The 25,492-nt window shown below is 42.6% G+C and overlaps 2 protein-coding genes and 1 long non-coding RNA gene across 6 annotated transcripts; 1 reads left to right on the top strand and 2 right to left on the bottom strand.

The window, feature by feature from the left end:
- The first annotated feature begins 694 nt into the window (after positions 1-694).
- Positions 695-10,854, top strand: LOC112842127 (uncharacterized). The gene is made up of 2 exons (XR_003213784.1): positions 695-828; positions 10,304-10,854. It is a non-coding gene; the product is annotated as an uncharacterized LOC112842127 (long non-coding RNA).
- On the bottom strand, positions 2,620-20,665 carry baz1b (bromodomain adjacent to zinc finger domain, 1B). 3 transcript variants are annotated; one of them, XM_005474453.4, is made up of 22 exons: positions 19,865-20,665; positions 18,563-18,679; positions 17,470-17,614; positions 17,115-17,304; positions 16,849-16,970; positions 16,467-16,664; positions 16,186-16,374; positions 14,766-16,086; positions 14,370-14,525; positions 14,137-14,275; positions 12,931-13,094; positions 12,567-12,681; positions 12,364-12,462; positions 12,024-12,201; positions 11,044-11,229; positions 10,708-10,855; positions 10,310-10,447; positions 9,973-10,120; positions 9,287-9,402; positions 8,478-8,617; positions 8,283-8,389; positions 2,620-5,757 (listed from the first exon to the last, which is right to left on the bottom strand). In XM_005474453.4, the coding sequence occupies exons 1-22, from the start codon at positions 19,981-19,983 to the stop codon at positions 5,052-5,054; spliced, it is 4,941 nt and encodes a 1,646-aa protein (XP_005474510.3). In that variant the 5' UTR covers positions 19,984-20,665; the 3' UTR covers positions 2,620-5,051. The 3 variants fall into 3 exon arrangements, with proteins under 3 accessions (XP_005474510.3, XP_005474511.3, XP_013124784.2); XM_005474454.4 differs by having other exon boundaries at positions 14,766-16,056; XM_013269330.3 differs by lacking the exon at positions 10,310-10,447 and having other exon boundaries at positions 19,865-20,664.
- A 753-nt stretch (positions 20,666-21,418) lies between these two features.
- bcl7bb (BAF chromatin remodeling complex subunit BCL7B b) lies at positions 21,419-23,813 on the bottom strand. 2 transcript variants are annotated; one of them, XM_005474452.4, is made up of 6 exons: positions 23,256-23,612; positions 23,068-23,143; positions 22,890-22,977; positions 22,423-22,581; positions 22,224-22,327; positions 21,419-22,113 (listed from the first exon to the last, which is right to left on the bottom strand). In XM_005474452.4, exons 1-6 carry the CDS (start codon positions 23,321-23,323, stop codon positions 22,042-22,044), a joined length of 567 nt encoding a protein of 188 aa, XP_005474509.1. In that variant the 5' UTR covers positions 23,324-23,612; the 3' UTR covers positions 21,419-22,041. The 2 variants fall into 2 exon arrangements, with proteins under 2 accessions (XP_005474509.1, XP_003441675.1); XM_003441627.5 differs by lacking the exon at positions 23,256-23,612 and adding an exon at positions 23,645-23,813 and having other exon boundaries at positions 21,428-22,113.
- Positions 23,814-25,492: the final 1,679 nt, after the last annotated feature.

The following is a 25,492-nucleotide window of genomic DNA, read 5'->3' as shown; positions in this document are numbered from 1 at the left end:
GTATTCCCTGACTGGTTGCAAGTGGTTGATGGTAGTTGATGCTAAAGCCCCAGTCACACAGGGCCAGAGACCCCCGGCAACCACAAGTCGCTAGTATAAAATGTGTATTTCCAAGGCAAAAACCTTCCTCAGTGCAAGCGTCTACAAACGTTTTAAAGGTACTCTCTGAGCTGCAGTGAAACCACGAAGAGTGATGCAAATAGGAAATAGAGACCTTCCCCTTCAAAGTAAAAGTTGTGCCTTTTCATAAATGTGGACTGCAGTGCTGAGGAGCAACTTTTACTTCAAAAGTAAACTGTCTTAATTTCCAGTTTGTATTGCGCTTCTTCATGTTTTTCTATTGCTAGGCTAGTAGTTAGCGAGTATTCATGAGAAAATACTGGCTATGTATTGTTGTTGTTAAGCATTTAAAATATTAATAATATAATAAGTTAGGTTTCCTGTTCCTGTCAAATTCAGGTTACTCATGTTGGTTTGCTTGTGACAGTTTTTAATAGTATTAGCTAACTTGTTTGCTAATGCTAACTGAAGGATTGGTCAGTTGTCATGTTGGGTTGTATCATGTCCAATGTGACGTAGAACTCAGTTTTATTTATATAGCACCAATTCACAACAACAGTCACCTCAAGGCAGTTTATACTGTAAGGTAAAGACCCTCTGTGAAGAAGCACTTGGCAACAGTGGGAAGAAAAAACTCATTTTTAACAGGAAGACACATCCAGCAGAACCTGGCTCAGTGAATGCAGCCATATGCCATGACTGGTAGGAGGTGAGGGGAGCAAGACGTGATAAAAGGCCTGCTGTGGAAGCACAGTGCACATGACGTCGGTGAGAAAGCTCAATATGACTATGTAAGGTTAAATAATATCACATGCAGTGAAAACTATTGGGTTAAATATGGATGTCAAACAATGTACTGTAACTTTTGAAAACTGTGGGGTAGTCCAGCACATGTTCATGACAGTCCATTGATACTTGTTGAGATACTTCAGTCTGGACCAACACGTCGGTCATACTGACATTGCCAAAAGCTGTATCACTAGCAATGCCTAATGTGTAACATGGGGCAAAGTCACAGACCCGACACAGTCGCTACATAATGAGTCCTCATGAAGGACTGTGGACCGTTTATCCCTGCTGAGCTACCTGTAAAATGTTTTTGGTGGGACATGCCAATGTGTGCAGCCGTTATCTACTCTGACCTCAACAAGGGAGTGAGAGTTGGGTGATTAATGCGTGTTTCGCTGCGTAGGATGGACTGTGTGAGGAATGACAAATACCTCACGTTTCACAAGCTTGGACAGAAACCGATAGATCCACAAAACTCCTAAAACATTAATATATCATGGCTGTATCTTGAAGACAATAAGACTCCTAAAATCAAAGTGATCTACGCCCCAGAGTTCATTAGAAGTTCATTCAGACTTTGGTATTACGCTGTGAACCAGTTAAAGAGCCAGTGTTAAAAAGAAGTCCTCATGTATTGATTAGGTTTTTTTTATATATTTATACAGGGAGTAAATAAAAAGCACAATAAAACATACCAAAGTGAAAGATCACGTTAGGTTTATTACAGCTGAATGCAGCTGCCACCATGCCTGAACTGCCACTAATCAAGTGCTACGTTTCCACTGACTTTTCACATCTCTGACCTTTACTCTGGTCCAGCTTAGACTGTACACCTGTTGCCAAATTACAGATGGCTCACAGGCTGTCACCACTTCACTCCTAAATATTTCATCAGGTCCTGCTGTCCTCCTTGCACTCTTCTTTGGCCCATACATCGCGCGCTCTGTGGGATCATCGCTGCCGCCTGCTTACCTGTACAAGCCTTTCCTGAGTGAACCTGGTTACCAGTGGTTACTTTTCACAGGTTATTCAGAAATTATTGTGCACAGAGTTTTTGAAAATCAGGTAAAGCTGCACCTTACAGTTGGATAAATACAATCAACAGTCGTTTTATTAGGTACACCTTACAAGTGCTGGGTTGGACCCCTTTTTGCCTTCAGAGCCACCTCATTCTGGTCCATGCAGACACGATAGCGTCACAGAGTTGCTGCAGATTTGTCGGCTACACATCCATGATGAGAATCTCCCGTTCCACCTCATCCCAAAGGTGATGTCCTCCGAGAGAACTGCTGCTTACTTCCCATCTCCTTTTTCAGACCACTCTCTGCAAAGATGGTTCCCAGTAGATCAGCAGTTTCTCGAGTACTCAGACCAGCCTGATACCAACACAAACGCCGCATTCAAAGTCACTTAAATCATCCATCTTCCCGATTCTTTCAACTTCAGTCTTGACCACGTCTACATGCCTAAACGCATGAAATGACTGCCATGTGATTGGCTGACTAGTTATCTGGGTTGACAAGGTGAGCAGGTGTACCTAATAAAGTGTTAGTATAGTTGACTACGTTGAGAACATCTGAATCCAAACAGGCGGCTTCTTCTTTTCATGGAACGCTTTGAGTCCAAGTCGCTCATCCTTCTGTGAATAATGAAACCATTTATCCCGTTATGACGGCTTTGGCTTCAACATCAACATCCAGGGTTTGCAGATCATTTGTCTTCCACACAAAGATTCAGATGTTCTGAGAAAATGAACCAAACACCACAGTGTAAAACAATGATTGGATATTTTATTAAAAAGTAAAGAAGAACATAACTTGCTTGTCAAAGCTAGCCCATTTTGTTTTGTTTCTTTTAAATCACAAAGTTTACAGACGGACGGCAGTGATGTCAGCCTCATCAGCTCAGCACAAATCAAACAGGGAGAACTACGGTCTTCATCCATAGCCTTTATTGGAAATTCTTTACAAGTGAATCCTCAGAACTTGCCCAAACCCAACTTTTAGAGACTATAAATATATATATAAAAAAGGAGGTGTAAAAGGATTTTGCAGTTGCTCCAAGTACAAAGAAAGCATTTACAGTCAGATCTCATTTTGAGAAGGGCAGTTTGCTCGTTTGTTGAAACGTCAATTTTTACAAACATTGTTAACAGCTGTTAATCGTGTCGGGAAGCTGAATTTAAACAAAAACAATACGGGGCAAAAACAATCAGTGGCCGAAAGAAAACAGGAAAGTCTCGATGGTAACAGCACTAGAAATAACACGGGCGAACGGCACAGCACAGTACAGACAAAAGAGGGCGACCCAGCCACTGCCACATCAGTATACAGGTAATATATACACACACATTTGATGGCAGGCAACCGAATAACTACACATGGTCTTCTGCACACTAAGAGCTAAAATATCCCAGCACTATGAAGCTCCCCTGCAGTGACAGGCAGGTGGTACAGGAGTACAGCTAGCAGCACTGCCGCTGAAGTACTTGGAAAATGCTGGCACAAGAGTAATAAAAGTGCAGGTATAGAGCGCCACCTGGTGACCACACCAGGAAATGTGCTGGAAAACCTTTGATTTACCTTTAAAGAGCTGCTTTACCCCAAGTCTGAGCTACTAATTTAATTGAGCTGAACAACAGGGCTCACTGTGTGTCATAAAACATAAAAAGGGAAGATTTCTGCTGTTGACTATGCAAGAAGTAAAATAACTCGTGGCACGTTCTGAAGAGAGCCCCGTTTTAAAACCTTGCAAGTTCCTGGGTACTATTTATTATTTACAAATAACCAAATAAAAGTGCAAAAATTATCAAAGGTTAAAAAAAATGCCCATTTGTCTTAACAAACATCACATCTGCTGCTTTTAAACACTGTTTACAAATGTTTATGCACATAATTTCAAATATAGTATGGTCCTGCAGCTGCTGGCATATTAAGTGTACTTTACACAGGAGGAGTGCAAACTGACGGATCATTTGAGGTACCTTTAAAGTGGCAGGGCACTACAGAGGAGGAAAAAGGTCGAACAGCTCTACAAGCCGACAAAGAGGGGGAGACTCAGAGTCCGTCCCTGATAACATCTTGGCACCGAAAGCTGGGATGAAGCTTTTTTGTTTTGTTTTTTTGTTTGAGACGGTGAAGTGATTGGACTACAAAGCCCCTTTCAGACACAAGCTTCTTTCCTTTCCTTCTAACAGCTTCACATAACACATTTCGCTTTTTCTTTCTTGTGATTGATAAATTTGCCGGCGAATGTGTGGCTTCACAGCGTGATCTCAAGGCTTCATAATAAGGATTTCGCAAACCAGTGGACGACATCACGGTAGCTACATCCAACTGCTAAACAGCCTGTGGTTACTATGAACGTCCCGGGGCTCTGTGAAGCCTGAAAAGTGACTCAGTGCTGTCACTAACAAGATTGAGGAAGCTGGGAATCTTGTGTCTGAAAAGGGATTTTGATTTGCAGTCTCAGCCCAGCTTTGGACGAAAGATTTAAACCTGGGCTAGGAGGGAAAATATATATGTATATTTATATATGTATATACTAAATCTAGTAAAATCCTATGGTGTTTACCTATGAACATGGAATTAACCAAAGATTGTAAGCAAGATGCTTCACAGAAAGAGCAATTTACAAGTGACGGCAATCAGCAAACTCTTAGATTGTTTCAGACACAGCAACACGAACTGTTACAGTCAGCGACTCGTCACAGATGCGGGGGGGGGGGGGGGGGCAGGGCCAGAGAGCTAGCTGGACTCATTCCTGAAGCACACCAGTAAAGCCATGTCTCAACTAAGTGCGAAGACAAGTCCCTCTGATTACACTGTACTCGCGTTTGGAGAGGACACAAAGCAGTTCACAACATTTAAGTCAAATTACACTTGTGTGTGAGGTTGTCGACTTTAAATCGAAGACTCTTAAGAGCTATCTCAAATGTCTCATTTTTCTTGGTTGGAAAAAAAACAAAACAAAACAAAAACATCACCAATATTAAACATGTTACAAATATAAATCAGTTTTCTTCTCTTGTTTTTCCAAAATATGAGCATAGACTTATTAACACAAAAAAAGTCCTTCTGAGGATTAGGTCCCGCTGGCTGTGTGAGGAGGAGATGAGGCGCTCGTGGTCATCGTTCTGAGGAGCGGGACAGAAATTTTTAAAGCAAAGGAGAGATGACAGAAAACAAACAGCACCCTGGATTTCACGAGCGTTTCTGTCTCTTGGAATGTCGCTGCTGGTTTGACCGGTCCTCGTCACTGCTCGCTGCCTCGTCGCCCCGGCCCCTGCGCTTACGAGTTCTTCGTGTTTCCCGCTCGCCGTCGCTATCCTGCTCCCTGTAATCCTTCCGGCCCGAGGTGGCAGAGGTTCTCTTACTTCTCCTCCTGCCATCATCATTATCATAATCATCATCATCCTCCTCCTCCTCATCATCATCCTCATCTCCTCCCTCTTCTTCATCCACCTCATCATCCTCCTCCTCCTCACTTTCGCTGTCGTCATCCTTCCGTCTTCGATCATTTCTGGTTGTTTTCCTTGCATGAGATTTTCCATTTGTCATCTTCTTCTTGGGCTCTTCTTCCTCTTCCTCATCTTCTTCCTCCTCCTCCGATGTTGCAGGAGCTTGGTTGACACGCTTGCGGGAACGCCGCCGGATGTAGCTGAGACCAGGCAGCAGCTTCTGGAGCAGCTCGGTGAACGTCTGCTCCGTCTTGACCATACAGGAGAGCACGGTGCTGCCCTGCTGGTTGTACTCCTCGGCATTGGAGAAGACCAACTTTACATCTTCCAGGAATTCCTGGGCGTGGCGGTACGAGCCCTGGCTGAACTTGCCCAGCATTGTCTGGAAATCCATGGGCTGAGAGATGATATCCAGGTAGTCCTCTGCCTCTTCAGGGGAAACAGGCTCCCTGAAAGAGGATTTAAAGCATGTGATGAGTGTTAGACTGGAGACTTGGGATCATAATGTGTCTCATGTTTTATAAAACATCGAGAAACATATGTAAGGCATATTAAACAAAATGTTTAAATCCTGTAAGACATTTATTGGAGGCAGAGACACAAATCCCTTTGGGATTGCGTCATGAGGGAGATCCAGCATCAAACATGCAGACCTACCTATTGTGGTGATCCCTTCTGAAAAAGGGAGTCACATGAGTCAAAGTGGTTAATGTGACCACCAGCTACCTTGTCTCTTCAACATGTCTCAGCAGCTCCCTGAAGACCATCCATCATATGTTTAGTGCAGTAGTTATCATTATGATCATAAACTCTCAGAGGAGCAGTTCAGCCCTGCACCTTTCTCTCTCACAAATCTCTACTGCTGCTAGGATTAGCAGCTAATAACCAGCCATACAACCCACACCATTGCTCTGTATAAAATGACTTGCAGAGGTCAGTGCTCGATCTAGAAGGAAATAGTGCCCGAGAGGCTCTGGGCTTTTGTTTCTGTTTCTGCTGAGGGAAAACCATTTACAAAATGTGACTCAGTCTGATAAGCTTGTAATATACAGAAATATTACAATATTACATTTAAAGGTTTTTGAATGCACAACTAGTTTCCACAGACAAATGCTTTCCACACTGATGGAAGCATAAATACATACATTATATGGACAAAAGTACTGATCCACCTACACATTGCACCTAGGTGCGCTGTTCAGCCATGGAAACCATGCCACGAAGCTCCCAGCACACAGCGTTTGTGCTGATGTTAATGCCAGAGGAGGTTTGAACTCTGCAGTTATTGACTCAGTGGTCTGCAACTGAGTTTCTCCTAAACACTCAAGATGACACCAGTAACAGCTCCAAGTACAAGGAGTGAAGAAACTTCACAAACCACCTTGATGCAGTGGTGACATCCTATCATAATACCACACTTACATTCAGTGAGCTCTAGTGCTGGGCGATATGGAAAAAATATTTATCACGATATGAATTATTTTATATCACGATATACCACCTGACCTGTGGTCATCTGGAAAGCATGCAGTCTGCAAACAGCGAGTGGAGAGGGTGCAGTCTTTGTTTTGAGTTACCGTAAAGCATGTCGCAAATCCGGGTGCACGTAAAGCAGCACCATGTCGCAAAACCACAAGACGGAGTTTCTTTGCGAAAAATATCATTTTTTTATACTTTATTTTCTCTTGCATAAAGTTAAGAGTATGTATAGTGAGAAGACAACACTAATATATTTGCCACAGGCTATTTAACCCTTTAAGACCTACCATAGAACCAAGTCCGCCAGAGCTTATCTTTACATTTTACATGCTGTAGTGCCATTTGTGGGAGCATTTCTAGTTGCTATACATCAATACAACCGTTATAGCCCAAATTTTAATAATATGTATGCATGAAGTCCATAGTAACTACATAAATTGCAAAAAAGTGCAATAAACTACAAAAAAATTGAAAATCGTTTTTGTTTTGTTTTGTTTTTTTTTACATATGTTTCTAGTTAGAGAAATTTAAGAGGCTTATCCCTCAAAACTGTAAATACAAAAAAGGTGCACAAAATAGTTTCCAACCACGAGAAATTTATTTTGAGTGTCTTCATAGTTTTATTTTTGAGATACACTAATTTTTCTATACTACAGGAAAAATGAAAATAAATAAATGCAAATTTGCAAAAAAACAGCATGTGCATCAAAATAAACTATTTCCAACAGTGTAATTTGACTTCTAAGCCTCCCAGAAACGATACAGAAAAACACCAATATAGGCTTTGAAGCTAAAAAAACCCTACATTTTCCGCGAAAATGACATCACTTCCGGTTTCGGACAGGTAATGGCGGACATGCGATAGTTCGCGCTGACTTATATCCCAACGTAGGAAGTATTATGAACAGCTGATCAGATCGGCAAAGCGTGTTTCTGGAATATTATATTTTTGTTGCTGGAAGTGCTTTTTAATTTTTGCAAAGCTATATGTGGAAGGAAACCGTGACCTAGGGCAAGCTAATGGAATAAGATGCAAGTACAACTGCGCTACCTTACGTGGTTCCAGTTCTACAGGGATTTAAAAATAGTTAGGTAAAACGGAGTGTGCCTGCTCCGAACGGTTGTAAAGGGTTAATGATATATTTTATGTAATAATTTATAAAATTAGGGTTAGAAACGATAGAAGACAAATGGCACGATAGACACTTTTCTATCGTCCACACGATATATATCATCATATCGCCCAGCACTAGTGAGCTCTTTAGAAAACCCATTCTTAAATGTCTGTACAGGCAAACTGCATCAGGCTAGGTGCCTGATTTTACACACCTGTGGGCATCAGGCTCAAAACAGGTAAATTCAAAGAGTAAGAGGTGTGGCCCAACACTTCTGTCCCTATAGTGTCTGTAGTTTAGCTAATAGTTGAAAAGGTTGTTCAGGAGTCAAAGTGGCTCCTGTTTGACATGTACTTGTGTCACATTTCTCCTTCCCTCACCTGAAAGGCCAGCTGTAGCGAAATTTCATCAGCTTCTTGACGATTTCCTCACACCTCTCCAGCTCCAGCACCTGTCTGCTCACTCCTGTCTGGGAGCTCTGTCGCACCTGCAGAGACGGCACACACAAAAGCTATAATTTTAGGACATAAAGGATACAAAACTGGTCTGTTCTAAGCTCTCTGCAAACTTCTTACCAGTTCGTCGATGTCTGCAGGACTGTTGGGGCCTGTTCTCTGCTTGCCGCTCTGATTACTAGAAGAGGCCGACTTCTTTGATTTACTTTTTGAGCTTTTCTGCCGTGATGAAGACTGCTTATTTTTCTTTCTTGGTCTCACTGTGGAAGAGGAAAGACGTAGAGAAGAAGCAGAAGTAGAAATTAACATGTATAACGCTGCACTCTCATGAAATCAATCCACATCCAACTGTTCAATTCTTGGCATTTTAAGAGGTGGCTCGAAACATTCCCAGGCCACCATGATTTGAACGTTCGCCTGTCTGAGCCTCACGCTTGAATTGAGAAAGATAACTGGCTCTTAGGTGCACCGACACCTCTCTGTTGAAACTTCTAAATCATTATCCTTGACACGCAGGCCTGAACTGACAGAAGGGATCATCCTGCCACATACTCTTAGTGAAGCCACAGTGACAAAGCTTCAAAGCCAGGTCCAGACCTGAGCTGTGCTACATCACACACAGACAATGCGACACAAAGAGGACAATGGCTGAAATTCCCCATCAGCATTCCTTTCATTCTCAACCTTCAGCACCAAGGATCCCCCATTTCCAAAACAAACTCAGGTCTTAAAGCCTTTTATATATCCTTTTTAGACTATTAATGTCTTCACAACAATGATTAAAAAAGGTATGGGAAAAAATGCTAATGGTAACTCAAACTGAAAACACAGCTGTATTCCTCACCTCCTCCTTAATTGTCAGAGTGAGCTTAAACTTGGTCAAAGAGTTACAATTTTTTTTTACCTAATTTTCTCTGTAAAATACTCACAGCTGTGTCCCATGGCTTTGTAGTCGTTCTCTTCTTCGTCCTCTTCCTCTTCCTCAGAGTCCTCCTCTTCAGACTCCTCCTCATCGTCTTCTTCATCAGAGTCTTGCTTATAGTTCCTGCAATGGAGAGCTTGCCTTTAAAGACAGCTGATGAAGTATAGGGCAGACACATCTGGGCTTCAGTTACACTGGTTGATCCGCTGCTCTGTTTGTGGGGCACCCTGAAGAGGGTCTCCCCTTTCACTATAGCCAGCTACCACACCATCAGTGGGGTGTGTGATTACTGATCACATGATAGAAAACTAACAAAATAAACAATGTGTTTGTTACAGACTTTGTCCTAACCAGCTGTTTCTCAGCGACTGTACAGACAGGTTAGCATTAGGGACTGGGGCACAGGAAAGATGCTTTCTGTAGTCACTAACTGTCTGAATACTTCGATGTATATTTAAGGTGTATGTCAGCTGGAACCAGGAATTCCTTTAGCCTTTATTTATATTTTGGTTATTTATCTTTTTCCTCCATGCAAGTGGTAGGGTCTGTGCAAGATGGGCTGTGAAGGCATAATTACTGTGAGGAGAGAGCAAGACGCAGCTTGCTATTAGACGGCACTTTCAGTTATATTTTATTCTCCTTTTGTTTGAATTCCTTATGGATCAGCTTATTTAAAGAGTGGAGGACAGTTACCTTACGCGGGAGCCACGTCTGGCCACAGTTGGCTGGCAGGCTGGGCACAGCCACTCTCCATTGGGGACCCGGTAGAGAGCCGGTCGCAGGCAGAACAAGTGGAAGGCCTTGTTGCACTCATCACAGAGTATAAGTTTCTCATCATCACCTGGAAGAGATCAGCATCAACCATAAGGCCTTTTCTTTTTAATTTTAAAGCTTTAAGTTTTATTCTGGGTCTTTTTAGCAGCCCCACATATTTCTACCTCGACTCTTTTGCTTTTCCTGATTTTCAGTTTAAACAGCTCAGCAAATCTCTTACATGTTCTCTACTGTCATCTTATCACTACAGGTTCACCTGTCAGCCTGCGGAGTGGTTGGCTCCGTATGTAGATCTGCCTGACACTACTACTCTGATGTGCTTTGACCCTGCAGTTGCTGCCCTGCCTGGATCTACATTCCTCCAACCTCAGCACAGATGGGTTCTCCCAGAGCACTAGACAGGAGGGCAAAACATCATTTGGCAAGTGCAAAACTGCTTCACTCAAACAGGACCCAACCTTTATGAAGTTTACATGCAAATTAACACCATAATAATCCGGCAAATTCAGAGTGAAACTAGATAATAGTGCAGTTTTTGTTGTCCTCTTTGGAATTTGAACTGTGCGTCATTAATAATGCTCCCATCAGCTGCAAATAACTGGTGATGTGTGTTCTCCCACACAGAACGGGGCAACTGTGGAAAACATTTCTAACCTTTCCTGCGACAGACTTTGCAGCGAGCGTTCTCAGCAGACATGTCCCACTTTATGCAAGCATCCAACATTCCCAGCAGCACGTGCATGCGGGAAAATGTCTGCGCCTCTCGGATAGCGGTCTTCCACTTCTCCACTGCTGTTGCTACCTGTGAGGACAAGTAAACATTGAAAATAAAGTAATTGGGGGTTTTTTTTCCAACATTTTTTACTTTATTATTTGTTTTAAATATGAAAAAATTAGAATTTCAGTTTCAAATGAATAAAACTTTTAACCCCGATTTGGCTCCATACTGCTTTAGCATCAGAGTGCTAACAGTTAGCTCTTTCCTCTTACCCTGGCCTCTTCTGCCAACCGCTTCTCCTCATCCACCTCTTCAGCCTTGCTGCTTTCCTCTCCTGCTTGCTTCTTCTTCTTCTTCTGCTTAGGGGCCATGAACCCCTGCAGGAACTTTTTGATTACACAGGCCTGAATGGTGATGATGCACTCGCCGAAGTCTTTCAGGCTCTCCATGTCTTTCAACTGTGACAAGAGGATGAAGCAGACGGAGAATTTCAGAACACAGACGGCATGCCCAGTAAAGTCACAAAACTTCCCCGCTGGGTGCTTCATGAGGAAAGAGCATCTCTCTAGACCAGTTAAACATCTAAGTACAAATGTTTCATGAAGATCATACTCCCTTAAAATTTACAAAGCATACAGAAAGTAATATTTCTTGTTAAATCAGCTCCCCCACATTACAAGAAATCCATTTAGAAAAAAGGTTAAGGACAGCCTGATATGTTTTCAGAAAAATAAGCACAATTTCAACAATATCAGGTTTCCAACTCACATGCAGAGTTTCAATAACTAAACTAAAAACAGTATTTTACATCTTTATGATTGAAATAATTTGTGTTTTTATAAGGACATTTACACTTCTGTGCTGTAGGCCTATACTGGCATCACCACACCAGGGTTGGCAGTGAATTTTATTGAAAAATTTGAGTAATTAAATATGACCAAGCATTTCTTACACCCTGGAAAACCAATCAGGGCTGTTGTAAACAAGTGTGGCTTTTAATACTTACTTTACACTAAACATTTCAGAGCCCAACTGTGTACTTGGTTCTACCATATATGCCTTCCACACTGAACATGATTTCAAAACATCTGTTTTCTTGTACTAGTTATCTGTCTAATCAATCACCATGTCCATTGCCTGATAGCCTGAACAAACACTTTGACTACATGCTGTACCATTTTAGTAGAATTTAAACACAGATTTTCACTAAAGACTGGGAAAAGTCTCATTTTCAAACTGTCTGACTATTCACCTTATCCTCAATGTGCACGTTATCGTCCAGGTACCCGAGGCCGCCCTTCTGCAGGCGTGAGGCTACTTCCTGGATGTCGCTACGCAGATATTTGAGTAGCTCTGCATAGCCGTCACAGGTCCTGAGGCCGAGCCTGGCTTTCCGGGTCAAATGGATGGAGTGGAGTATTTCCTGATACCTGACACAGTGAGAGGGTATTTGACATTATCACTACTGCCACCACAAAAATTATAGATATGAACTAGAGACAAAAAAAAAAAGAAAGAAAAAAAAGAACTGAACTCTGCAGACTGGATAGTTTTATGTGGGTTAAAACAATCTCTTATAATACTGCATTCACCTGCTTTGTATGTTTGACTTTAGTTCACTCTCTCTGACCCCCTGAGGATGAAGACTCTCCACCAGTTCCTCCAGCTCAGCTGGACTGTCACATATGAACCTGAAATCAGAAGTGAAAATGAGGAGAAGATCAATTAAACATGAAGGATAAAATGCATCAAATGAAAGTGAAAAAGGAAAATAAAGACAGACATAGACACCTACCAAAGGTTCTGTCCCTGTTTGGGAACAGTAGTTTCTATACAAACATCTGGTGGTGCTCCCTGCTGGGCTCCTTCACTAACAGCACCATCTACACTGCCATCATCTTTTTCAGTTCCTGCAACATAAATAATAATTTAGTGTCTCGAGATAAAGCCATGTGTGGAAATTTGTTTCTCAAAAACACACATTAACTACCAATTATGTGCAAACAAGCCTGCACACTGAGCAAACAAAACCAGACAGAAGCAACTGGAAGGGAAAAAAAAAAAAAAATTCTATATCGTCAGTTAATAAAAATATTTGCATTATTAGACCTAAAGAAAAAACAAAAAACATTTTTTCAAGAGAATGTATTTTTGCTTACCTTGTGAATCAGGAGCAGGGGCTGCCTCACCATCCTCCTCCTCTTCTACCTCAGGCTCAGCTGGTTTTTCCTCTGGTGGAGGGGTGAAGCTGTAGTCTATGCTTTCATGCACCCAGCCTTTCTCGATGTACAGACCAGGAACCACATCGGAGAAAAGCCAGAATCTGCACAAAAACATCACGTATGGTTAGAATTTACCAAAGTGCCTTCGGTAAATACGCTGTTTGTCTTATAATTTTTGTTAGTCTTTTAATTTTAAAGACTAAGAAACAGCTAAAATGTCATTCCTGACTAGGGATGATCCTGGGGACTAAATTCTTCCCTAACCTGACTAATCCACTATTCTAACACTGAGAAGCAATCAAATAAAGTTACATTTGAGAACCGTTTAATGAACAATGTCAGAAGCTTGCTAAAAAGGCATTTGAAACCAATAATTATTAGTACTTTAAATGACAACTTAAACTCTGAAAAATGAATCAATTGCGACTGAATAGTGTGGCACATTGTGAATCATTCATAGCGCACGGCACATTCTTTTACAAATGTAACAACCCGCGCTATAAAAATTGAAATATAAAAATCATAAAACAATCAGTCATCCATCAATTTCTCCCAGACTTCTGCCCCCAGCCACCTCCCTCAGCTTAACCGGGCATAAACCGAGAATACCGAGGCGTTCCCAGAACAAATAAGAGATGCAATCTCTACAGCATGTCCTCAGTCTACCAGGGTCTTTGTCCTGGCAGGACACGCCCAGAACACCACACCTAGGAAGCAACCACCTCTGCTGGCTCCGTTCAGTGTGGCAGAGTTATAGTTCTACTCTGAGTCGCTCCCAAATGGCTCCTCACTCTATCACTAAGGCAGAGCCCATCTGCCCTTCAGAGACGTCTCATTTCCATCGTTTGTATCCGCGATCTCATTCTTTCACCTTCAATATAACTAACAATAATATGCTTTAAAAAAACAAAACAAACAAACATCAGGCTTAGATTATCCGATTTGTCTTCAAGGATGTCAGGCTTGCAGCGCCATCTGGTGGCAAACAGCTGCATGACATTTAGGACACAGCACTTAACCTGCATCGGGTACCAAACCGTTTCAATTAAATTAATGACTGGTACAGCTGGTACAGACGATTTCATCTGTGAGCAGGCATGATGTTTTGGCTCACTGAGTTAATTCCTCGTATTAATTACCAACCTGTTGTGATTTCTGTCGGTACCTAGAGGAGTCCTGCGCATCACTTGTCTTGCTTTGGTTATTCCATCCTGAAAAGCCCTCTCTGCAGCCGCCCTCTGTTTACGCATCCGCTCCTCTTCAGCCTCCTTCTCCATGCGTTCTACAGAGGAATAATAGTAACCAAAAATAAATAAAGCATACTATGTAATGAATCAAAGTTATAATTAGTATCAATCTTGCTTAAAAACCTGTACCTTTGTTCTGTCTGTCCATCTCCTCCTTCTCCTTCTTAGCCTGCATGGCCATTAGTCGCCGGCTCTTCACTGAGCTGATCATGTCCTCTGGTTCTGGCTCAACCTTCACTTCCTTTTTGACCTCCTTTTTAGAAGACCCTTCTTTTTTCTTCTCACCTTTATCAGCATGGAAAAAAACAAAAATATGTAAATACAAACTGTATATGCATTTACAACGTCTGCTTTTAGAGCCCCAGACACATGTGTTGTGCGAGACTTCAAATACACACTAGGCATCCACTTTCTCTGACAATTCTTAGGGTAAAATGTAGATTAACAGTTTAGAAACTGTGTGTAAAGTACACATTTGATTCACAGCAATATATCAAGACTGGTAAAACTGATGATCCCTCCTACCTTTGTTCTCCATCTCCTTCCGCCTCTTCTTCTCGGCTCTCTTGCGGTCATTGGCCTCTTTCAGCATTGCCAAACGCTCCTTCCACAGCTCAGCTGACCGCTGCTGCATTGCATCAACATGGTCTTCCACAGAGTACGTCATCAGGATTCGGTGGCACAGCGCCACTAACAGGTTGACTTTCTCCTCGGGGCTCAGCTCAAACACCTCGGTTGTCTCGAGTTTATCCAGAAACTCGCTGGTCACCACATCGTCATATCCACCCATGGCCCCAGAGTCTTCAGAGCCCTGGCCGCTCTCCTCACCGTGAGCGTCACACGGTCGCAGGCACAACCGTGCCAGCTCGGAAGCTGAGTGCATAGTCAGAGGAATCTCGGATAAGGGCATGTCGAGCTCACTGTAGCCCTCAGCCAGCTCATCCTGCAGTAATGTTTGGAGCAGCACCACCAACACACGGTTTAGATAAAGGAAGCCAGACCGTTCCCCAGCCAGCGCTTCCATCAGAGCCGCTGCTGTGATGGGATACTGGTCATTTGGCATCAGCAGCCCTGAGTAACAGTGAAGGAAGTCCACAACCATGGCCACATTCCCAAACAATGTGTTGGGCAACCCCTCAGGCATGTCCACAAGCTTGAACGCAGGCAGAGGCTTGCCACCTTCGATCTCCTGATCTTCGTATCGGCGCGACTGTTCACGGCGGACCAGCATCTCCTTCTCTCGTCTCTCCTTGGCCTTTTCTCTTAACTTCTCTTTGAGTTCCTCACGCCTCTTCTTCATCTCTTCCTTCCTTTCCTCTTCACTCATGGCTGCCCATCGCTTCTTCTGCTCCAGAAGCTCCCAGCGTTTCTGCACTAGCTCCTTGAGTTCCTCTGGCAGGCGACTACGATCATCTGGGGACAAGGTCTTGGCAGCTTTTGAGATAAGGGATGAAAGGGAGTTCTTCTTATCCTCTTTACCCTTGTTCTCCTTGTAGTAACGAAGGAGGTGGAGAGCCATAGGGTGTAGTGGCTTCCCAAGTTTCGGTGTACCAATGCCAGAACTACGAGCTCTCTTCTTTGGGCTTCCTGCAGCACCGCTCTTAGCCAGATGCAGCAGAGTCATCTGCTTCATCTTTGGCCCCTTAGCACCAGCTTTACCGTCCTTTTTGGATGCTTTGAGAACATTGAGTTTCTTCTCACCATTTTTTCCAGTTTTCTTTCCTTCTTTTTTGTCCCCTGACTTTTTGCCAGATTTCGGAGTGGAGGGAGTGGAGCCTTTACCTTCTCCTTTCTTAGGGGTTCCTGAGTTCTTTACCTTGAGTGGAGAACCATTCATTTTTATTTTCTGAAATGCAACCAAGGAACCATTAAACATAACAGTGACGTTTGAGGGATACCTCATAAATTAGATGACATTTCACCATGTACACACAAGCTGGCTAACCTGCATGTGGCCCCAGATGGTGGGACTAAGGGGCATGCCTAAAGCATCTTTCTTCTTTTTCTTCTTCTTTTCTCCCTTCTCATTGCCCGAATCTTCTCCTGGAGTGTCAGCAGTCTTGAGCTTCTTGTTAGGCTTACCCTCTGGAGATGACAAGCTCTTGCGCTTCGTGGAGGGATTCTCTGCCAAGAACTTGAGATGTACACAGGAAGGTGAGTCAAGAACATGCAACACTTAAAAACTGAATTAAATAATGAGTAGCAAAATGAAATAAGTAAACTTACCTTGTGTGGATCGAGAAGAAAGTCGTTGAATTTGCTGGGCAGGTTAAATTTTTTCACCAATTCATCTTCAACCACCCAGGGAGCACTTTCTCCCATGCCCAGCCTTAGAGCATAGTGTCTGATGAAGTAGCGCATGATCTCCTTGGTAGGAGGGCGCTCTGTTCTATAAAGACTGTCCGCTGGGACGTCACAGATCACCTATGACACATGTTGGAAATTTAGAGTCCAGTTTTTCTTAAAATCACCAAGTCTATTGTCCACAAGTATATGAACCTTACGTATAACCTTTAATAATCTAAAAATAGAACACATTCAATTATTTCTGATGTTGGGAAAAACTCACACCATTTCTTGAGTGATGATGTAATAAAACAAAACAAACCTTGTCCTCATTGATGAGCTTTACATCATACTTATGAGGAAGGAATTTAGGCATTGCCCATTTCTTCCTCTCTTCTTTCATGGCAGTGGGTAGTTTCCTCGGAGAACGTCGTGCTCTGTCACCTAAAAAGAAGCCAAACATCATATATTGAACAAATACTGTATAAATAAACAATTTTAACCTCCTTAATCAAGCAGCATTTACAACATGTTCTTAATTTTATCCACAATGCAAGATTTCGCCTCTTAAAACTGATGGGCACTCACTCAGACTCTCCCTCCTGTTCTCCTCTCGAGGAGGAGGCTCCTTCCTCTGGTTTTCCTGGCTTGCGTTCTCCTTGTCACTGGATGGAGAGTCACAAGCGCCTTCAAGTTTCTTTTCCCCCGACTCACCCTCTGTGTTTTCCAAGGGGTGGATCTTTACCACCGTCACTCGCAAACTTTTCTCCTTCCCCACCTGAAGCCAAGATGTAAGATTTGACATTATATGAGAAACTTTACACACACTATGACTTTTAATGCAGTAAATTATCAGGTTACAAAAAAAAAATACTCACAATATCATAAGATTGATATTACAGACAAGTTGAGAAATGTAATAAGAGTAAACTGCCAAACTGACCAGGAAGTCGCACTCTTCACCCACAGCATATTTGGTGAGGATTTCCACCCAAGCCATCTCAACCAGTTTGTCTAAAGACACTGTGTTGTGGTGAACCATCTCAAGGACTGGTTTCTCAAACCACTTTGGATACTCCTCTTGAAGCCTGCACACACACACACGATCAATGGTTAATTTATAAAAAGGTAACAAATGTGAGACTATCTTGCAGCTCCATCGCTCTCTGTTGCTAACACAGAGTTCATCATCACATGATTTATTTTACTTTGCTTAGATTTCTGCAGTGCCGAAATCAACCTGTGATAGACACACCGTGACCCTGAACTGTAATAAGCAGAAGAAAATAGATGGATGGATTGTTTGCCGAGGGTGGCCAGTAGGGGGAGTAGTTTCTCTTGGCTGACATAATTAGAGCATAAATACTGTACAGCTCATGATCCTGACTTACTTCAGCTCTGGGCAGCTAAGCACTGCTCTACCCAGTCTCTGCTGTGACATCTCTTTGGGCCATATTTATCTTTTTGTTCTCTCTCTTGCTAAAAGGACATGGTGATCCCATATGTCAATACATATTTCAAGTCAAGTGGACTGAAAGAGATGAGCTGAACCGTTTCATTATTTTCCATAGGTTTTTCCATTTGCAGATCAGGATAAAGGAACTCAGGCCCTTGCAGATTCAAGGATGACTGAGTCACTCGCCCTCTAAATAGACTGAGAGGAGGAGCACAAGATTTATCCAATCATAGCAAAGCAGTAAGCCTTGTGACCTTCACTGGGGTTGTATGGTTCTCTTCTTTGTTGATACCATGAACTTCTGTTAAGTGACTACTCTGTATTTCTTGCACAGTCCTTCCACATAAGTAGGTGTGGTTTTTACAATCAGAGGTTTATACAAACCAAGTTTTACTGGACATCTGAATACAAAGGGCAGGACCTAAAGAATTGAATCTATGCATTTTCACTCAATCAACAGGCTTTATTAAACGTGCATACTCTGTTTGGTCTGAAATCAGCATAGTAGACCATCAGAGCTTTCAAAAGTTAACATGGAATAATGAATGTGCACGTGCAACACTGCGGATGTAATACTAACAGTTCGGTGACTTCTTGTTCCTCCTCCCATGCCTCTTTGTGAGTGAGCTGGCTGCTTCCAGTGCTCTTGCATGTCCAAATGCGTTCATTATACCTCTGTAGGCGGGCCTCGTACTCTCTGTGTACAAGAGTCAGTCAAGGAAGTTACATCATCCAAATGTTTTCCTATTTAGGATTTTGTTTACGCACAATAAGCAAGATGCAAGTCACTCAAATTCCATCATGACATTTAACTTCACTGAGCATAATGAGAGGTCAAGGGACACCCAGCATAAACACATTTCAAAACAAATCATCTGTGAATAGTCCTGTCCTAACAAGACAAGGAGAGGGTTAGGGACGGGAATGAATAATGATTTCAAAGAAAGTCAGAAAGATCAGTTGACCGCTGTGTAATGGAGTATACAACATTTCCATGGGTACTCTAACAACATACCAAGTCAAATTCTCATAGATGGGACTGTTTGACAGTGTACTAGTTCACAAAGCTTTATTAAGACAATAATAATGGATGGCAGAGTTTAGACACCCGTATAAAGTCAAATATCATAATCGATTATCCATATCAGCATATTATGGACACTTAACACTAGCTACGTGTGCCACAGCAGGTTTCATAACCTTGCTGACAGTCGTGGACCTTTAAGAGCTTAAAGCGTTCATGTGAACGTTTTAACAACGTGGTAAAGTTGTCCAATTGTGACAACAGAAGAAACCAAGCTAACAACAAAATGCTGTCATAAGTCACTGAACACCTTTCAGTCAGCCCAAAATACAAAAGTAAGTTAAAGCGAAACGGACTCTGAGAGGCTTCTGTGCTAGCAATACCAGCTAACACATTACCAGCCGGGGAGCGGCGTCAGTCTGGGCTATTGTGACATAATGGGATACCTAACGTTAGCAACTGGCTAGCTTACCCTGTTAGCATTGCCACCAGAACCGTAAAACATGAAAGTGAAAGACTCCTTTTCGCCCTTCTCTACAATGACGTGCCATTTACAGTCATATATTTAGCTCGGTTAGGTAAAAAGCTAACTAATAGGTAAAATTATTTAATTACCAAAAACAGCAGGGTGTTAGCTAGCCAGCCTGTCAACCCAGAGTAAACTGTGTACATGCGGGGAAACACTTAACGGGGGAGAAATGTCAGGTAACGTCAAATTCCATGCTTTAGCCAGCTTTATAGCGCTCTACTCGTGACTATGGGTACATCGGTTCAGCTAAACAAGACAAAGCCCGCTATCCAGCCTATCGACTGGCTCGATAAGTCGAGACTGATAACCACCATCATGTTAAAGGATACTCTTTGTTCCTGAAGGCCTCCTTGGTGTGCTCGATGATGTAGACCTCCTCTCCCGGGCCTGGTGGCTCGGCTAGCGGCTTAGCCAGCGGGTACGGTTTCCGGCCCAAAAGCGGTGCCATTTCAAATCCAGAGATGGCACAAGTGCCGAAAGTAAAAACAGATATTCTAGCAACAAACTAGCACAATAGTACACAATGGTATGTCCTTTGCATGTATCCCAGTTTTAAAAATGTCAGAGCCGACAGATAGCACGTCTCACGTTACCGCCGGCAGGCCCGGCTCTCAGCGTGTAGCAGCTAGCTTTCTAGCTAGCAGGCTGGGTTATCTCGTTGCAAAACAATAACAGTGCGCCGCTTCTCGCCGCCGGCCTCATCGCACCATCCTTCGCTCTTCTGGAAGTGGTGTCAGGCTGTTTTTTACGCTGCACCTTAGGTAGAAAACACGCTGGCAGACGTGTCCCCGGACTCAGTTGTTAAAGTTCAGCACCTTCGGGTGAACGTGAAAGGATGCGAACCGCACCAAAATGAAACTCGCGGCAACCGTCAGTCAACAGCAGGTCTGGCGGCTGTACAGTCCCGAGCAAGTGTTCGCAAATTAGGCCTGCTCCTTTTTAAACTGTACCCGCTGCATGCTCTGAAGCTCCTTGGCGTCAGGTAACAGCGTTGAGCAAGCGTTGCGAGAAAGTAACCTGAATCAGCTAAGAGGAGGTTAATTCCCTGTCGAAATGGCGGGAGTTTTCAGTCCACCGGCACTGTGCCTCATACCCTCAGAACTCCGTTTCCCCGGTAGCAAGCAGCGTCGCGCGCATGTCCCGCCCCCTCTTCGCTTTCACTGGCTGTCTCGCTGAAGCGCCATCATCAAATTTGCCTGCAGGTTTCTCATTGGTTGAATTGTCCTGTCTATTTTCAGTCTCTTCCGATAAACTACGCCCTCATATAATATACATGAGGCAAGGGGGTCAGCTGATGACAATAAAAATTATATAAACCGTTCAAATCAGCACTCTTAAATCATATTTCAATAGACTGAACATGGATTTTGTCGATATCTAACGAGGAGCTGTCTTCTTCAATTATCGAATTAATTTTTAAAACCATTGTCTAGACTCCATTTTGAATATGCTGATTAAACAATAGGTTACCCACTACTGGGCTTCCTCATGGTGAATAAATCCTAACTTTGCAGGATCTTCTTCTTCAGCTGCTTCCTTTAGGGGTCGCCACAGTTAATCATCTCCCGCGATCTCACCCGATCTCTAGCATACTGCTCTGTGAAGCCAGCCCCTCTGTATGCCCTCCTTCATTACGCAAAACCTACTCTGTGCTCTTCCTCTTTTCCTCCTGCCTGGCTGCTCCATGTTAAACATAGATTATTCAGTTTATTTACTATGTCTTCTCGGCATTTCCAAACTGTCTCAGTTTTGACTTTCTAACTTTGACTCCAAAATGCTCAGCCTGTCTACCTTGTTCACCCTCAGCGACAATCTGAGCATCTTCTTCTCTGCCACCTTTTTTAAAAATCTATTTTGTTAGAGCCACCGTCTCCAAACCATACTTCAATAAGTTAAAATGAACAGTCGCATTTATTATGATTTACAAAATGTGTTCAGTTATAAACATGGGCAAATAATATTATAGAGCAATATAAAAAAAAAAAAAAAAATCATATTCTTGCATGTGATAAGCCAAAAGAAGCTTCTTCTTTTTTCTTTTTTTTTTACAGGAGGGCATCGTATTTAATACACAATGGCACATTTAAAAACAACAATTTGCATAAAGCTTCACAAATAACACCTTTTCAAAATTGCCAATAAACCTTCAGAATAAAGCAACAGCATATGGAAACATGCACAATTTCAGCTGCGGCTGCCAGGAAAATCAGACATTTACAGCAACTGCATGAAAATACACAAAGCCTGCGAAATACAGTCCAAAATGCTTCCCCCCGTCCTTTTCAAGATGAATAACGAAACACAGCATGACTTCAAATATCAATTAAAGTAGGGGGAAAAGAGAAGATTTTGCAGTTAATACACATTTTCTTAAAAGCTGAATTTAAAATAAGCAATATTTGCGTAAATATATGAAGAGATCCAGAATAATTGTCAAAGCTTTGCTAATCTCACAACAACTGAGGACATGTTTTGTGTGCATTTTGACAAAACGATCATAAATAAGCTATCTCAGAACAGCGTTCTCTCCTGTGCAAATCTTCTTTAAGGGTGGCGCTCCTGATTCATCCAGTTCCTCCTGTTTAATGAAAAGAAACACATTTAATTAGACTGAGATGATTTTAGGAATGATTTAACTAAGGAACATGCTTTTTGGTCTTCTTTGAGCTCATTTTAAACGCAGTGAACCTGGGTGTCTGGGGTGCTCCGTCTGACAGTTCCTGATGATAGAAGGTCCTCCTTGATCAGAGTGGGTGGCTCATCTGTGCCCTCCTGTCCTGAGTGAACTGGCTCTGCATCATCAAGGAGGCAGCGAGATTATATACTGATTATCGAAGCTTTCGCAACCGTCACAACAAATGTGATGCAGTGCGTATTATCCACATACCATCCACGCTCTCCTGGCCGAGCATTGGAGGCTGTGAGTCTTCAGCTCGCAGGCTGGAGGCATGAGGAGGGCTGACCTGCTGCGAGCTGGAGGTGCTGCTGCTGTTATCCATTTTAGGCTGGTAAACGTCCGACAGAAAGCTCTGGTTGCTGTTTTCATCTGACGCAGAGAGGAAGGGAAAGGCACGGAACATGAGGTTACAGCTCTTACAGCATTTTTGAAATATATATTACTGTGCATTAATCTCGAGCCACACCTCATTTCTTTATGAAATGAGCAATAGGTCCAGTGAATTACTGTGACATGTGCAAACATACATGAAACTGCAACTGAATATTTGGTATGACCACCTTAGCACAGTACTGTTACTAATTTCTTTTAGATTTTTGTTTTAATTTAGACACCATTAAGTATAAAACAAGTCAGCAAACCTTTTAAAAAATATTTTTAAAAGCCTTCAAACATACCAGTAAAATCCAGTAGAGAGTTGGTGTTTTCCAGGACCACATCTTTCAAGCCTCTAACTTCTCCACCGGTGGATTTGGTGCGATATATCTGATAATGGAAGTGCAATTTGTCAATTTCAAGAAATATGAGCAAAAAAAGGTTATTAAAAATAAGCTATACATGACAAAAGGCCCACACCTGCTTTGTTTCCGTCACTGGCACCCACTTGAATATACGTAAAGACGTGTCACCGACTGTCACCCATTTCTTCTCCCTGGGGATGTGATTAGTTTGATTACACTGAGACAGGAGCTCAGCAAACATCTACCGCTTCCACCTGGTTCACAGCCTCAGTCTCTAACATGACATACAGCATACACGCTCACGTTTTCTCTCTCCAACAGCACACAATGGACAGCTGCACAAATATCACAATATGCCCACTAACAGGCATCGCTCACAGTGCAGGAGAGGGTTAAAACCCCCGGGGAAACGTCCGCGGGTGTTTATGAATTACACTGTAATGTGACTAACGGGACAGCCAGCCGGAATTAGCCGCGCGCCGCATGTCAGGCTGAGGCCATATTGACAGCTCTCGGCGGAAAAACTCAGCTAGCCCCGCCCCCTCTGTCAAACCGGGGCACGGGTTGGTCGGCGTCTCCGTCAATCATCTAACTTTTCCGACTGAAGTTTGTTGTGCGACGCAGCAGATATCGGGCTTCGGTCTACTAATACCTTTCCCTCCATATTGTCCCCCCGCGGATCGCTTACGTACCATTTGCGCACTTTCTCGATGGCCGCTAGCACCTTTTTGATGTCGTCTTTAGCCCGACTTCGCGTCTCAGCGCGGCCCGATCGTCCCGACATCTTGATGCTGTTATGATTCATCTACAGATGCATCTGAAAACTTCAAGACCAAGCCCCAGTCCTCCGTTACACTGGTAATCTCGCGAGATTCCTTCGTCACATTTTTTTCTCCCTTTTTTGTCAGCTTCATTCTGACACCTTATGTTCACACACACTATATATATATATATTTATATAATGTACTGCAAAGACAGGCTGGGCACGTTTGATTTTATTCGTCTTTTTTGTCCATTATCCATCCCTTCTGACTATAATGGAGGTTTCTATTTAATGTACAGTTTATTCAAATGCTGTACTTAATGACAGCATTGAAGGCTGTAAAGTGAGACGTGGGGATTTTGTTTTCACATTAAAAAAGGCATTCTCCTAAAAAAAATAAAAAATAAACCCAACATGTTGTGGGGTTGTCCCCCTGTGTGGAGCCCCTGTCACCTTTAAAGTGAGTTGTTAGCAGTTCTACTCAAAACTACAGTACTGTTCAAAAGTCTTGAGCCACCCCCTTATTTCTTTATATTTCGCTTCCAAGCAGCCAGACTTTCTTATCAATTTTTACCAGTGGTCTTTAGAAATAGCTCTCCAAGCTTTCTGAAGATCTTTCACCAGCAAGATGATTCCCAACGAGCTATTAGGTCCAAACTGTGTACTTAAAAAAAATGGAGGAAACTGGAGAAGTGGAAGCCACCACCTAGGATCTAATGTTCGCTGGAGCCTCATCAGACATGGTCTCAGTGGAAGGGTGGTTGTTATGAGGGGAAACGGGGAGAAGTATCAAAACCATTGTCTGATTTTGATCCACCATACGTAGCACCTGGAAAACATCTGATTGGCAAAGGCTACATTTTTCAGCATGACAATGAGCCTGTATAGAAAATCACACCGCGGAATGCTATGAGTCATGGATTGGCCTCCCCAGAGCCCGGATCTCAACATTACTGAAGCAGTGTGGGATCATTGTTTGAGAGGGTGGAACAAAAGTCAGCCAACATCCAAATAAGAGCTTTGAATGTCCTTCAAAAAGCCTGGAGAACTATTCCTGAAAACCACTTAGAGAAATTATGAGAAACCTTGTCTAAGAGAGTTTAAAGTTCACATATTGACTTTTAAGCTCATTAGATTTGTACAAACTGTGTTAACAATACAAATCACAAATAAAGCAAATACAATTCTCTCAGAAAATCTTGGAGGGGATCCACTGCAGTAAATAACTGGATTAGCGCCTTTAGTATATACTTGTTCCCACATGTAATCAACAGAGGGCAGCTTTGAGTCAGCCATTAGCAAACCTGCTCCTCCCGGCCCTCAGGGGACACAGAGCAAAGGTTGTCAGTGTGTTGATTTATTGCTGAGATAGGAAGGAATCACTGACAGGAAGTTATCCTTTGTTTGCTTTGCTTGTCATCTGCAGATAGTAAAGGAGCAGAAGCAGGCCCAGCTTCTCTTTAAGCGACTTCTTTTCACTCTACCAAGAACGAAACTAGAAACATTGTGACAATATTGTCAAGTAATGTGAATATTTTATTTATTTATGCAAGTCTGTTAACACTATCATCTTTTTAGTAAGAATGAACATAAATAGATTAAAGCCTTTTTTCAGTTAACATCAGGTCAGTGACTGAGAGAGTTACAATAAACTGGATGCTGCCTAGAAAAAAATAATCTCAGCGATGAAAAATCTCTCAGACTAAACATTTCTGTGGCGTACGTTTCCAGAGTCATCACATTGGATATTTTCTTTTAGTGTTTCTATATCTATTTG

The sequence above is a fragment of the Oreochromis niloticus genome, linkage group LG14, assembly GCF_001858045.2.
Source record: "Oreochromis niloticus isolate F11D_XX linkage group LG14, O_niloticus_UMD_NMBU, whole genome shotgun sequence".
Taxonomy (NCBI): domain Eukaryota; kingdom Metazoa; phylum Chordata; class Actinopteri; order Cichliformes; family Cichlidae; genus Oreochromis; species Oreochromis niloticus.
This window is presented reverse-complemented; position numbering and strand designations above follow the sequence as displayed.